We start from the raw sequence: 14,758 nt of genomic DNA, 5'->3' as shown, positions 1-14,758 counted from the left end.
AGGAGCAGGAGGCCAGATGCAACCAGGCAGGGATAGCGTTGCTGTGGCAAAGAACTGAAGGGAAATGCTGGGCTTTTATCCCTCCCAGCTCCTGCCACCAGGTGCAGTGACATCTCAAGTGGCCTCACCTGGGTGACTACTCCTTGCCTCTCCAGCACAAGCTGATGTCTTCACCTGTGTGGCCACGCCTTGCTTCCCCAGCACAAGCTGAGGCAGGCCCCAGTCCTGCAAGGCACTACAGGCCCCAGAGCCTGACTCCTGCCCATACTCCTGACACTACTGTGGCCAAGAATCCCGTAGAAGAAATGGAGTGGCCCTCACAGTCAACAAAAGAGTGGCAAAAGCTGTACTGGGATGCAATCTCAAAAATGATAGACTGATCTCGATACGAATCCAAGGCAGACCTTTTAACATCACAGTAATCCACGTTTATGCATCAACTACCAGTGCTGAAGAAAGTGAAATTGACCAAGTCTATGAAGACTTACAACATCTTCTAGAAATGATGCCAAAAAAGGATATTCTTCTCATTATAGGGGATTGGAATGCTAAAGTAGGGAACCAAGGGATAAAAGGAACAACTGGCAAGTTTGGCCTTGGAGTTCAAAACGAAGCAGGGCAAAGGCTAAAGATGGAGCCAAAGATGGAGACGCTCTATACAGTCAGCAAAAACCAGACCTGGAGCTGACTGTGGCTCAGATAATCAGCTTCTTATAGCAAAATTCCAGCTTAAACTGAAGTAAGAAAAACCACTGGGCCAGTAAGATACAATCTAAATCAAATCCCTTATGAATACACAGTGGAAGTGAGGAACAGGTTTAAGGATTTAGATTTGGTGGACAGAGTGCTTGAAGAACTATGGATGGAGGCTCGTAACATTATACAGGAAGCAGCAACGAAAACCATCCCAATGAAAAGGAAATGCAAGAAAGCAAAATGGCTGTCCAATGAGGCCTTACAAATAGCGGGGGGGGGGGAGGCAGGCAAAATGCAAGGGAGATAGTGAAAGATACAGGAAATTGAATTTAGATTTCCAAAAAATAGCAAGGAGAGACAAGAGGGCCTTCTTAAACGAGCAATGCAAAGAAATAGAGGAAAACAACAGAATGGGAGAAACCAGAGATCTGTTCAAGAAAATTTGAGATATGAAAGGAACATTTCGTACAAAGATTACCATAATAAAGGACAAAAGTGGAAAGGACCTAACAGAAGCAGAAGACATCAAGAAGAGGTGGCACAGAGGAATTATACCAGAAAGATATAGAGGTCTCGTATACCCCAGGTAGTGTGGTTGCTGACGTTGAGCCAGACATCTTCGAGAGTGAAGTCAAATGGGCCTTAGAAAGCACTGCTAATAACAAGGCCAGTGGAAGTGATGATATTCCAGCTGAACTATTTAAAATTTTAAAAGATGATGCTGTTAAGGTGCTACACTCAATATGCCAGCAAGTTTGGAAAACTCAGCAGTGGCCAGAGGATTGGAGAAGATCAGTCTACATCCCAAATCCCAAAGAATGGGGATTCTCAGCAGTGTGGGGCAGCCACAGGCCCCTCAGCAGTGGCCGGAGGATGCCAAGAAAGGCATTTCCCATGCTTATTTCCAGCTACCCCTTCATGGATCAATGCCTTGTCGTGGCGAAGGGGCTTGAATAACTCAGAGAAGCTATGAGCTATGCCATGCAGGGCCACCCAAGATGGACAGGTCATAGTGGAGAGTTTTGACTAAACGTGATCCACCTGGAGAAGGAACTGGCAAGCCGAAGAATTGATGCTTTTGAATTATGGTGCTGGAGGAGACTCTTGAGAGTCCCATGGACTGCAAGACGATCAAACCTATCCATTCTTAAGGAAATCAGCCCTGAGTGCTCACTGGAAGGACAGATCGTGAAGCTGTGGCTCCAATACTTTGGCCACCTCATGAGAAGAGAAGAATCCTTGGAAAAGATCCTGATGTTGGGAAAGATGGAGGGCACAAGGAGAAGGGGACGACAGAGGACGAGATGGTTGGACAGTGTTCTCGAAGCTACGAACATGAGTTTGACCAAACTGCGGGAGGCAGTGCAAGACAGGAGTGCCTGGTGTGCTATGGTCCATGGGGTCACGAAGAGTCGGACACGACTAAACGACTGAACAACAACAACAACTCCGGTTAGATCAAGCCCATTTTTTCTGCTTCAAATAAGGGCTCTCCTACTTGAGAACTTGCTGGTTCAGATGGGGCTGCAACTTTTAGTCAATTCACTAAATCAATCAATAAGCTTGAAAAGGTTAATGGGGCAGCAGATTTGACATTTTTAAAAAACTATTTTAGTGCAAATACTTATAAAAGTTGCATGTGGCAGGTACCATTTTTGAAGAAACATTGCCTTCTCTCGCACACAGAAGATAATGCATTTTCTAAGACAGCACCTGTTGTTCCCCACTGTCTGTGTGATGACAATGAAAGCATTTTCTTGTCGAGACTCTTGGTTACATTGTTACAACTGTAATCCTGTACCAGTTTACCTTGGAGTAAGCCCCTCTATGAGCAAGTATGGAATTGCATTGCCACAGTTTTTAAGTGACCAATGTCCTCATCTTAGGTAGTTCATTAAGCTTTCAACCATCAAGCCATAAGCTGAAGCTCAACAGTCCTTGCCCCAACCCAGCAGTCTTCACCTGCAATGTTGGAATGATAGGTGCATTCAGACATTAACCACACTGTGCATAAACTGTGTGCTGGTGCATGTAGTTCAAACTCTCGCTTTTTGCCCCTTCCTCCGTGGAGCAAGAAAACCAATAGAATGGCTCACTTAGTGTTGCGTCCCCACCAACGGTGATTGGAGATAAATGAACAAACAGCCATGACCTAAAGCTGACATCACAGTTTGGGAGAAACAAGTATATGAAAGGATGTCATATGGAGGAGGGAGAAAGATTGTTTTCTGCTGCTCCAGAGAAGTGGACACGGAGCAATAGATTCAAACTACAAGAAAGAAGATTCCACCTAAACATTAGGAAGAACTGACAGTAAGAGCTGTTCGACAGTGGAATTTGCTGCCAAGAAGTGTGGTGGAGTCTCCTTCTTTGGAGGTCTTTAAGCATAGGCTTGACAGCCATATGTCAAGAATGCTTTGATGGTGTTTCCTGCTTGACAGGGGGTTGGACTGGATGGCCCTTGTGGTCTCTTCCAACCCTATGATTCTATGATTCTAAGTCACAAACACTGGCTTGAATGGAAAACTAAGCCAGCCACTCTTTGGTTTGTTCACCTGCTCGATTGGTTTACTCCTATAAAGCTGTGAAAACTAGCATGCAGTTCATCCTCAGTACAGTTAAACAAGCCACACCTTGTGGCCTAGCACTAACACTGTGGCCAATTGTGGAGAGTACCATTATTAAACTCAGCAGAAAGACTTATAAGCGAGTGGTTCCAAGATTGTGGCCTTGTTTAGTAATACTTCATCCAGTTTAATCATTGCCAATTATTCCTGTACTTCTAATTTGAGCACATTCTTTCTACTTCATATTTTTATCCTTTTGTAATTGCTTCAATTGTGATTATTCTCGCTATTCTATTCCATTTTACTTTCTTAGCTCTGGAGATTAAAAGAAAAAGGAAGCAGCATCATATGGCTGAATGGCATAAAAATATAAAAAGAAGAAGTGAGAATACTCTAATTAGCAAATTATCACTCCTTTCAGTAGATTTTCAAAGCTTTTGAAAAGAGATTAGCTGCTTTGTGCTTTAGTACAGGCTTTTTGCTATCAGATCGAATGCTTAATTCTAGAGCCATAGGAGTGTGGCATACAAAAGGTAGCTGCGATTGCATAAATACAATGAATACAAAAAGATCTGCCGTGCCCCAGAATTAGAGTCAATGGTTCTGGTGCAAAGCTCTAGGTGCAGAGTAGTGGAACTCCTGTACAGGTGAGCTCCCTCTGTGTCAGAAGTGCCACTGGAATTGCATGCAGGAGGCTGCTCCTGAAGCTGAAATCTAGGAGCTTCTTGCGTTTAGAAAGCTTCTCAATTGGGCCATTAGCGTGCAATGACAATCCATTGTACGGTAAGCAGGGCTGGCCTGCCCATGAGGCAAACGGAAGCAGCCACTTTGGGTGCTGGAATCCCGCAGGGCAGCACCTCCATGCGTGCCTCACCCATGCCCGCTGCAAAAGCTTGCCAGAAGCCACACCATCATGTGACCCTGGTAAGTGAGGCTTGGGGGACAACAGGGAGGGCCACACCTAGTTGCAAGTAAGGGTGTGGTCTCCAGATCCACCAGAACTTAAGTGGGATTTTTACCAAACCTATGCAAAGGCCCAATTTGTGGATCCAAACCGCGACACAGCTTCATTGTCCAACTCAAAATGAAAAGGTGGGGCTTAGGTAGCCTAATAATGCAGAGAATTGTGGCTAAGATACAACTGGTCATACCGGTACTTTGACTCTTTGTGCAGAAATGTGCCAAGAGACTGGCTCGTCTACACAGCTATGGGAAGTGAGCATTCAGTCTACAGAGTGTTCATCAGCTGATCTGAACAAACTACCAAAATAAAAGATGTTGTATGTAGCAGGTGTTGGTAACCAGGCTGTGTCGAGTTGGGCTTTAAAATAAAAAAACAAGAATATCCCAACCTGGTCTTTTTAATAAGGGTGCAGAACCCCACCTCACTCTTCAGCTTATTTTTTGCTTTTGAAAGACCACAGCGGACTAATTTTCAAAGAAGAAGGGGAACCAATATTTAAAAAAAGAAATCACTGGTCAGGGATGAGAACCACAAAGAGCAACACGGTCCGCCCACCACACATAGCGGACTGTCTGAAAAGTGATCACCCCTGTGGGTTGTTACGGCCTGCCTTGGGATTGCAGCAACAGTTTGTGTGTCAAACATTTATTTATGAAGAATTTCATAAGAGTTAATGCCAGTTTTTTTACACAGGGAGAGAGAGAGAGAGCCAGAAACTTAAGTTGAAGAGATAACAGGAAAACTCAATGCAAAACAATCCACATCAGTTTGAATGACCGAATAAATTTACATTTACCTTGCGAAAATCAGTTTTATTCAATTTCCCACTGGCTTGTTTTGTGAAGGCAAGAAAGCCATCTCTAACAGTAGCTTCCTGCTGCAGGATACTTTCCCTCAGCCTTTCAATTACTTCATCAACAGATCTATTCTTAGCGAATTTGTAGGCATAGTCTTCAATCTGTTTCATTCTAAAATTGGAAGATTGGCAATAAAGAGAAGCATCTTAAATATGGTACCATAAAATATTTGATTAAACATTAATGATCTGTATTTCTGCAATAATAGGGAGCAGACGCCCACCAGAAGCTGTGCATAAAGCAGCAGTTGTTTATAAAATTATAATTATCAGCTCCTCAGATGTCAATGGCTACATGGCCCATTTGAAAAGAGAACCAGTAAAGAGTCAACTTTGGCAGTGAATCCCAGAGTTGTGAGAGTCTCTAACTGGTGTAATGTTAGAGACTGGTTGAAGTTCTCCTGAGAACAGCACTTTATCACTTGACCTAGACCACCCAACGCACATTGATGTGCACCCAGAGCTTTGTGCGTGTAGACAGCTCCATTCATTGAAACAAAGGAATCTGTATTACAAAGAAATGCACACATGGACTTATGACTCTCTAAAAATAAACAAAGTAGACCTTGAAGGTTAGCAGAGTTTTGTTTGTGCATCTCCATGGAAGTAAATCTTAGACAGGGACATGTTGGTCAGTTTAGTGGGTTAAGAACTTGGCATATGTGCCATGGAAGGCTTAGAGGGCACACCTGTCAGGTTTCCTGAATCAACTCAGATAACACCCATGTTGGTGTAGCTCTTCCATGTCTGACAAAACATGGAATGAAACGATCCACACAGTACGCCTGTGCATCACACTGAATTATTTTGCCTGAAATAGCTACACCAGGCATCCCCAAACTGCAGCCCTCCAGATGTTTTGGCCTACAACTCTCATGATCCCTAGCTAACAGGACCAGTGGTCGGGGAAGATGGGAATTGTAGTCCAAAACATCTGGAGGGCCGAAGTTTGGGGGTGCCTGAGCTACACCAACATGGAAGAGCTGAGTTTTGGTGGGAGGCTGAAGTTCTCCCAGTCAGTAGATCTGATGTTCTCCATGATATCTGCTAAGACACTATACACAACAGAAATAAGCATAAACATAATACTCTCAGCCTAAACCTACCAGCTACCAGCTAAGTGCTCAGGTCTTTATAATATCCATGGTGTACAGGGAAGTGAGGGGCAGATGGGGCTCGTCAACCAGGGAAGGAGAGGAAGAGGAGAACTCTGATCCTAAACCTCTGCTGCCTTGTGGGATAGCTTCAGGAGAAGAAAAGACTAAGGAGTAAACCCTACATGAATTTGGAGTGCAGTCCCTAAGATGGTTGGGGGATGCCTTGTACGCCTCCTTCCTGCAACTCTTGCAGCCAAGCTGGTGCCCAACATCTTGCTCTGCTTTCCTTTGGACCCCATGAGTCAGGCTGGGATGGGGGTATTGCCATCTGGCCAGCAGGACTTCCAGACACACTGCCCAAGACTGAGCCCTGGGGAGGTCACTTCGGTGCTGCTATCACAGCGGTTTGACTTCACCCCCGGAGGCACACTCCATTCTCTCTTGAGACAGACAAATGCTAACAATAATATTCATCTCTTTTGGTTTTTCTCTTGGACTATTCCATCAGAAAGAAGCATAGATCAATAACAGGGACATCTTGCATGGATTTAATCACTGTGTAGCGTCAAGTGATTTTGAGGCTTTTTGTACATGAACAACATGCATACACACAAACAAACACCAGTACTCAACATTCTGGCACACCAAGAAATAGAAGCCTGGGTGAGTGCTATGCAGATAAAAGGTAAAGGTAAAGGGACCCCTAACCGTTTGGGTCCAGTCGTGAACGACTCTAGGGTTGCGGCGCTCATCTCATTTTACTGGCCAAGGGAGCTGGCGTACAGCTTCTGGGTCGTGTGGCCAGCATGACGAAGTCGCTTCTGGCGAACCAGAGCAGCGCACGGAAATGCCATTTATCTATTTATCTACTTGCACTTTGACGTGCTTTCGAACTGCTAGGTTGGCAGGAGCAGGGATAGAGCAATGGGAGCTCACCCCGTCGCGGGGATTCGAACTGCCGACCTTCTGATCGGCAAGCCCTAGGCTCTGCGTCCCACTGCTATGCAGATAGCAGCAGGCTTAATTCTCAGTTACTGAGGTCAGCAGCCCTCATTATGTCCCTAAGTTCAGCTCTTTACTTTGTCCCACATAAGTGAGCAGGTGTGTCTCACTTCTATGGAGAAAAATAAAGCACTGAACTGTGTTGCACTGTGAACAGAACCTAACCCTTGTCCCTGATATCTCTTTCACATGGCCATGCAAAGAGCATCTATTAGAATTGGGGTGGGGCATGTCATGAAACTGACTGGCAGGAGACTCAGGACCAAGTGTGTGCACAACACAGAATTCACTGATGGACTTGATTGCCACAAGATGTGGTCGTGACCGATGGCTTGGATGCCTTAAAAGGGAGAAGGTGGATGTTCTTTTTCAGACAAAACATAAGAAGAAGGTCAAGAGAAGCCTTAAATGTTTTGATAAGGCAATAACAACAACAACCACCACCACCCATGGTAAGTTTCACATGCTGTACTTTGTTTCTCTGTATTTAGCAGTGAACGGTCTCCATCAATCATGTACACAGTACCTTTCTGAAAAGTCTGCCTGCTTTTTTTCTTCTCTCTGTTGACTTCCCCGGGATGGAGGGATGCTAGCGAGAACAGTTAATTCTTTTGGCAAGTCAGCAACTCCTAAACTATGTAAGAGCATCCTGTACAGGACCCCTTCTGAAGTGTCATCTTGATATTTCTGGTATAATCTGGGGAAAACATACTTAAAATAGTTAGGCCATAACATTTTCTCTACGTAAGTGTCCATCTGTGTGGCACCCTATGGTTCTTTTGGTCAGGTTCCAAGAATGGCTATTCTGCCTCTGCCTGTAACGGAAGAGCTAGGTAAATACTGTACTAGCAGTTAAGACTGAGACTATGGTCATTCCTTAAGATAACGGGAGGTCAGAAGATAGTCAGATGATTGCCAGTGCTAACAAGCCATAGCTTTCCTTCTGCTTTGAGAGGCAATTCTCACCTTAGTAAACCGAGGGATAACTTCTTGGATTGCACTTTTTATATCTGGGATGGTCTCCTGAGTCTGAATTAATTGCCTTATAATTTGGATAAATGCTTGCTTTAAACCTTAAAATCTAGTTGATAGAGAAACATTGTGGATATTTTAAACAAGGATCCAGACTACTGCCTGGATCAAAGCAGTTAACAGCATTTTGCTCAGCACAATATTGGCAATTATTTAACTATCCTATAAACACCACATGGTTTGTATTTTGTTTGTATTATTACAGCTCTGAATATTATGTCAGAAAATAACTTTAGATTTTGTTTTTAATGCAAGAAAAAAATATCCTTGGTTATTACTGTACATTTTAAAAGCAAAAAATTAAAGTTGAGAGGTGAGCAGAATTACAATTGAAGATAGCCGCACCATGAAGCATTGTAAGAAGAAGGCAGGGCTGTCTTAAGCACCTCCCTCTGGCGCCCCCCGGCGCCCCGTTTTCCAGCGCAATGGGCGGCCGGGCTCAGCGCGGCTGCCGAGGGCGCTGTTGCACAGCAGGCGGGCGGGAGGGAGGGCTTAGCGCGCAGCGCTGCTGCCAAGGGTACTGCTGCGTGGCGGAGCGGCCGGCGCCCCCCCCCCGGCAGGCTGGTGCTGTGGCACCCTGCACCACCCAGCCTGGCCGTAGGGCCGGCCCTGGAAGAAGGTACATTGGAGTCCAATTAAAACAGAAGTCCCCCTTGCAAAAGTGCCGTCTACAAGTCAGTAAAAATGTTGAGTCTCTAGACATATGAAAAGTCAGAAAGATATTTGCTCTTTTTTCTCATTGCCAAAAATCTTCTTTTGAAACAGGATTCAACAAACGTTCAGTCCCTCTATCTGGTTATGAAATCTCCTGCACATGCTTTGCAGGGGGTTGGACTAGATGACCCCCAGGTCCCTTCAAACTCTACGATTCTACCAACAACTTACGCGATAAAATGGTCGTCAGTTAAGGAGGGACAGTAGACGAGAAGGACTTTTCGGAAATTATTTCTGCTGATAATGCCGTTATTTCGAGGATCAAATGCCTGCAGAGCTTTGCTGAATTCATTCCAGTACCCTTTGACCTGCTCAGTTAGGACATCTTCTGCCTAATACGCGACCGTTTTGATGAGGAAATTCAAATATTTACAAACAGTTGAATAGATAATTATGCATTTAAGTACTTGGAAAAATCTTGATTTACTGTTCAAAAAACTGTGTTACTTACAATGTGCCACGCTTCAAGGACAGAAGTTGGTTTTTTTGCCTTCTTTGACCCATTAATCATTTTTGAATCTGTCTAATTGGGTAAAAAAAAGCACTTGAATTACAACCTTTCCACCATACTATTTCCTAAATGCAGCACAAGAGCAAAGGCAACAGATTTTTGCGTTTGAAAATTAAGTATAAAGTAAAGTAATTTTGTGATGCGCTAGGAAAAAGAAAAGACCACGGGGATACAATAAATGAATGAAATAATGCCATGATGCTATGATTGGCCTCTGGTGCCCCCCCTCCCACCTGCTGTGCTCACAGAGAAAATGTGGATAATGGGAGCCTGAGTTTCCTTGAAACACTCAGGGATATGTGCCAGGGAGCCCTCATTGGTTGTAGCTCCCTATGCAGCTGCGCAGCCGCTTGCTGTTTTGGGATGCACACGTAGAACTGTGTGATAGAACTGTGATGGCAGACGACTGGCCCAGAAAGTGCGCAGAGGCTCTCAGCCAAACCAGCATTCAGATCCAAGAACTGAAGAAAGGCTCCCAGGCCAATGTACCAAATCAGGAGTGCCAGCTTGACCCCGCAACTGTGAATGTCATGCAGCATGCATGGCCCTGGCACTGAAATTTGTGGGTGCCCAGCCCCTTCATGGGGAATTTTGTGAGTGCTTGGGCACCCAGGGAGCTGGCACCTATTATTGTATCCTTTAAAAACAATGATTGAAGCAAAGGGAAGGAATTCAACACCATACAACAGTGGAACCTCGGTTTACGAACACCTCGGTTTATGAATTTTCGGTTTATGAACGCCGTGGACCCATCTGGAACGGATTAATTCACTTTCCATTACTTTCAATGAGAAAGTTCGCTTCAGTTTATGAACGCTTCAGTTTATGAACAGACTTCTGGAACCAATTACACCCATGCTTCGGGTTAAGTACGCTTCAGGCTGAGTACTCCGCGGACCCGTCTGGAACGGATTAATCCACTTTCCATTACTTTCAATGGGAAAGTTCGCTTCAGTTTGTGAACGCTTCAGTTTATGAACAGACTTCCGGAACCAATTGTGTTCATTAACCGAGGTACCACTGTACTATGATTTTTCAGTCAGTGCAAGCCTTTTTTCTTGACAGATGGAGCTATCCTCCTTCTCCTGATCCTGCACCAGGCATAGGCAAACTCGGCCCTCCAGATGTTTTGGGACTACAACTCCCATCATCCCTGACCACTGGTCCTGTTAGCTAGGGATGATGGGAGTTGGAATCCCAAAACATCTGGAGGGCCGAGTTTGCCTATGCCTGTTGTACTCTGTTCTGGGAGTTCTGCCAACCCTTTAGAAGAAATTTTGGGGAGGCGGGTGGGGGCGAGGGGGGTTGTTTTCCTTCTGCTGGGCTTAGAATGGCTCAGTCGTCAGCAGCCCCACTCCTGCACGGAGTCTGGATTTGGAATACTTTATGCTGGCTTGCTTTACACCAGCTTATTGGGTATAGGATTGCTCCCTTAGTCTAAAGGACAATACTTAGAGCAGGGGTCAGCAAACTTTTTCAGCAGGGGGCCGGTCCATGTCCCTCAGACCTTGTGCGGGGCCAGACCATATTTTGGAGAAAAAAATATGAACAAATTCCTATGCCCCACAAATAACCCAGAGATGCATTTTAAATAAAAGGACACATTCTACTCCTGTAAAAACATGCTGATTCCCGGACCGTCCGCGGGCCGGATTTAGAAAGTGATTGGGCCGCATCCGGCCCCCGGGCCTTAGTATGCCTACCCATGACTTAGAGCAGGGTCCCAGCAAGGTTTTTCTTGCCTGGGCCAATCGGTCCCACGGAGATCCCTCCATGGGCCGGATCGCGTGTGTGTGTGAGCGCACGCAACCGCGATTTTCGGCGCTGTGGAAGCAAGTCCCTGTGCCAGTGTACCGCAGCTCGTGAACGGGCAGCTCGTTTCGGGGCCGGCTCGTAGGCCAGTCAAACAACCTCTGCAGGCCGCTTCTGGCCCATGGCCTTAGACTGCTGACCCCTGACTTCAGGGCATTAGAAGTGAAAACTACTATGTTGATTTGAGTCTGAAAGCATAGGGAAGTCAGTGCAGAACCCGTAGCAAAGGTGTCTCATGTTGTTGGAAGCCTTGTTCAGGAGATGGGCTCCACGCCACACTTCCATTCTCCAGGAGCGGCTATTCTAAAGGGGGGGGCACTGCAGCTGCCTCCTTGGTTTGGGAAGTGTTGGAGCAAAGCATTTGCAAGGTGGGGTACGCAAACTGAGAATTGTCCCACTCTGCATCTGATCTTCTTAAATATTCTTGCAAAAGAAATGGTGGTGCCAGACTTAGGGTATTGGCAAATGACGGCCTCTGCTGTTCCCTTGCTCCTTGTCCACCACCAAGGGACAAGGTGAAAACCTGCCATTTCATATGTTTATCCAGCTCAGGCTTCATGTGACTCAGTCTTAGAAGCCTTAGAAGGAACCCCTATCTTCAATGGATAACAACTACTGGACCAGAAGACATTCAGTGGAAATTAAAGACATTGTGACCATGGCTGAGGACAACTTTGAACCCTTCCAATGGAGTATGGGTGGGGGAGGGGGTGGGAAGGGAAAGGAAAAATGGTACGGGAAATTAAAAATTGGAAGGAGAGAATATAATGTATGTAACAATTCTCGTACTTCAATAAAAATCTTTTTAAAAAAGACAAGAAAAAAGAAGAAGAAAAGAAGAAGTGTTAAATAGTAGGAATATGTTAACAGCTTTAGAAGCAAATCACAATTGAGGAACAAGCATTTTAAACAACTTCTAATTCCTTTAAAACTAGATTTCTTTTCAACAAATTAGCTATATTCAAAGCATGAGATTCTACTGAATCTTTTTTGAATATATCTCTCTCTCATACACAGTTCCAAGTGATAATAAACACTCAATCTGTAATTGCATTTCTAATGGCTTTTAGTCAAACACAATAAATGATTGATTGATTGATAAGAAATGCTTACTAGTGAATCCTTTTCTTCAAACAGATTTAAAAATTTATTGTAGCTGAGCTGCCCAGTGTGTTCTGGGTCAATGATCTTGGTTAGTTCTTGAAAGTCATCATCACTTATTCGGAACATGATGCAATCCAAAATGCGACGGAGCTCATTTCTTGTAATTTTTCCATCCTGATTCTGCAATTGTACAGAATGTATAAAAGAGCATTTAGTCCCATGTTACTGGACCGTCCCATTAATCTCTTTCATTCTCCTGTACTGTACTTAGGAGTTTTCTTTCTGGTTTTAATTTTTGTTTTACTGTTCCTTCAAATGGATAGTTTTATGCTTCTGTCCACATTAGGAACTGATTGAAAAGTAACTAATCTCTAAATTAGTGACTATTCTACATTTTGCCAGCCAATACCACCTGAAATATATACAGTGGTGCCTTGCTTAACGAATGCCCTGCTTAACGAAATTTCCGCTTAACGAATGGATTTTTCGAGCGGAGGTTGCCTCGCTAGACGAATCCGTTTTACGAAAAATTCGTCTAGCGAATCGCGGTTTCCCATAGGAATGCATTGAAATTCAATTAATGCGTTCCTATGGGCAAAAATAAATTTTTAAAAAATCCAATGCATTCCTATGGGATTCGCTAGATGAATTTTCCATTATTAGAAAAGACCCGTGGAACGAATTAAATTCGTCTAGCGAGGCACCACTGTATGCCTGAATGCCATTGTTGGTAGGCTGGTTGTTTTTGGGGTTTTTTTATTTAAAAAAATCCACACTATTTCTTGCCCTTAATATTCTTAGAATTATTGCGTTTTTCTCAAAGTGTGTACTTGGGATCTTGCTAGGGCAATGTAGAAGACATTCTAGGGTATAAACTAACAATATGACCCTAGACAAGTTGCTCAAAAGCAAGTCCCGATGGGCCAATGAAAATAGTTCTGATGAGCAAATCATGCAGTCACAGGCCACTCAAATAAGAGGACGTAGAAAAAGTACACTAAATGGATGCCATACACACTACAGCTTACTATTGATAAAACTATATACTGCTTAAACAAATGTGAAAATATGCTGAGAAATGAATGTTCAGGAACTGATATATAACATTGCTTGTCAAAATTGACCAACAGACAGGATTTAATTTGTGCCAGGGCTCAGCAGGGTGAGTTCCAGCATCTGTTTTCAATCCAAGGGCTCAATCCAGCACCTTTCTTCCTAAAAATTAAGCACCACTGACAGTTTAGAGGTGTTAATTTCATGAAGCTCTCTTGGTGGAAATAAGGGTATATAACAATGCACGGGAAACCATGTACAAGGATGGCGTGGGAACCATAAAACACCTTACTCATTTAGATACAATTCCCCTAATCACAACTTCCTCCTGTTTTTTCCCCCTCATCAATGCTCAGCTTGGAACACAAATTGGCTGGCTGCAATAGGAAGAGGGCAGGGCAGGGTTGGTGAGACGGTAGCCAGCCAGGCTATGGAGCAACTTGATCCTGGGCAGACTTCCTCCTTTATTTCATCTGAAAGCACAGATAGGCTGCTGCTGCCAGTTCACCTACATCCCGTGCTTAGCACAGTATCCTGTTCTGCTGGGGCTTGGAGCCTGCAAGGGAAATGCAAAGGACTATCGGGACCAAGCAGATCAGGACAAAGGCCAGCTCCCATTGGGTCCTGGCAGCTGAATGAGAGAAGATGCTTTCTCAGCCGGGGAGCAGAGTCATCAGAGGGCTTAAAAATCTTGGCATGGCCTTCGCTTCCTGTAGCTCTGACCTACTGTATGAGCCGTGGCAACATTCAGCTTATTCTGCAGCTGCATGTTCCTGTGGGGTTGCGGATCTGGAGAGAATGCAGGGAAGTCCTCTACTGATTCTGAGACAGGTGGGAAAGTCACATCCTCAGGCTGGGACTGTGTAGGAGGAGATGCTAAGGGTTCCCCCTCGAGTGAAGGATTTGTGTTTACACATCCTAGATCCAAGGCCTTCTAGTGCAAACAGGGGACAGGGGGCTCATCATGGCGCATGTGTGGCTGTGAGGGGAATGTTGTGATGCAGCCAAGGGTGGAGAGAGATGGAGAGAAATGCTTTCAAGTCCTTTTGTGCTCCAGTGCTGCATCTGGGAAAGGAGGGAAATGAAACTCCCACCCACCTACCCTCTCTACAATGCTGCTTTGTAGGAATCAGGGAGGAAACTGATCTGCCCAGTTGTGGCTCCAACACTACTCTCCTGGTGGCTATTTCCCCTTGGTGGCTATTTCCCCTCCCCTACTCCATTCAGATGCTAGTACTTGATAAACCACTTCACGTTTGGTTTTTCTTTCCTACAGAGAGCCAAAGTGACTGTAATAATACAGCAGACAAATTTATTCATAGTTGAGTTTTAATATATTTATTTTCTAAC

General features: G+C 44.6%; 1 protein-coding gene across 1 annotated transcript in view; it reads right to left on the bottom strand.

Moving 5' to 3' along the window:
• The window catches only part of EFCAB6 (EF-hand calcium binding domain 6), a 115,598-nt gene that overhangs the window by 58,153 nt on the left and 42,687 nt on the right, over positions 1-14,758 (bottom strand). The window contains exons 12-16 of the mRNA XM_060275194.1: positions 12,365-12,535; positions 9,380-9,451; positions 9,100-9,260; positions 7,709-7,879; positions 5,024-5,195 (exon numbers count right to left, since the gene is read on the bottom strand). Of these exons, the coding sequence (XP_060131177.1) occupies positions 5,024-5,195; positions 7,709-7,879; positions 9,100-9,260; positions 9,380-9,451; positions 12,365-12,535 (747 nt within the window). The remainder of the gene's footprint in view (positions 1-5,023; positions 5,196-7,708; positions 7,880-9,099; positions 9,261-9,379; positions 9,452-12,364; positions 12,536-14,758) is intronic.

Source organism: Zootoca vivipara, chromosome 5 (genome assembly GCF_963506605.1).
Source record: "Zootoca vivipara chromosome 5, rZooViv1.1, whole genome shotgun sequence".
Lineage (NCBI taxonomy): Eukaryota > Metazoa > Chordata > Lepidosauria > Squamata > Lacertidae > Zootoca > Zootoca vivipara.
This window is presented reverse-complemented; position numbering and strand designations above follow the sequence as displayed.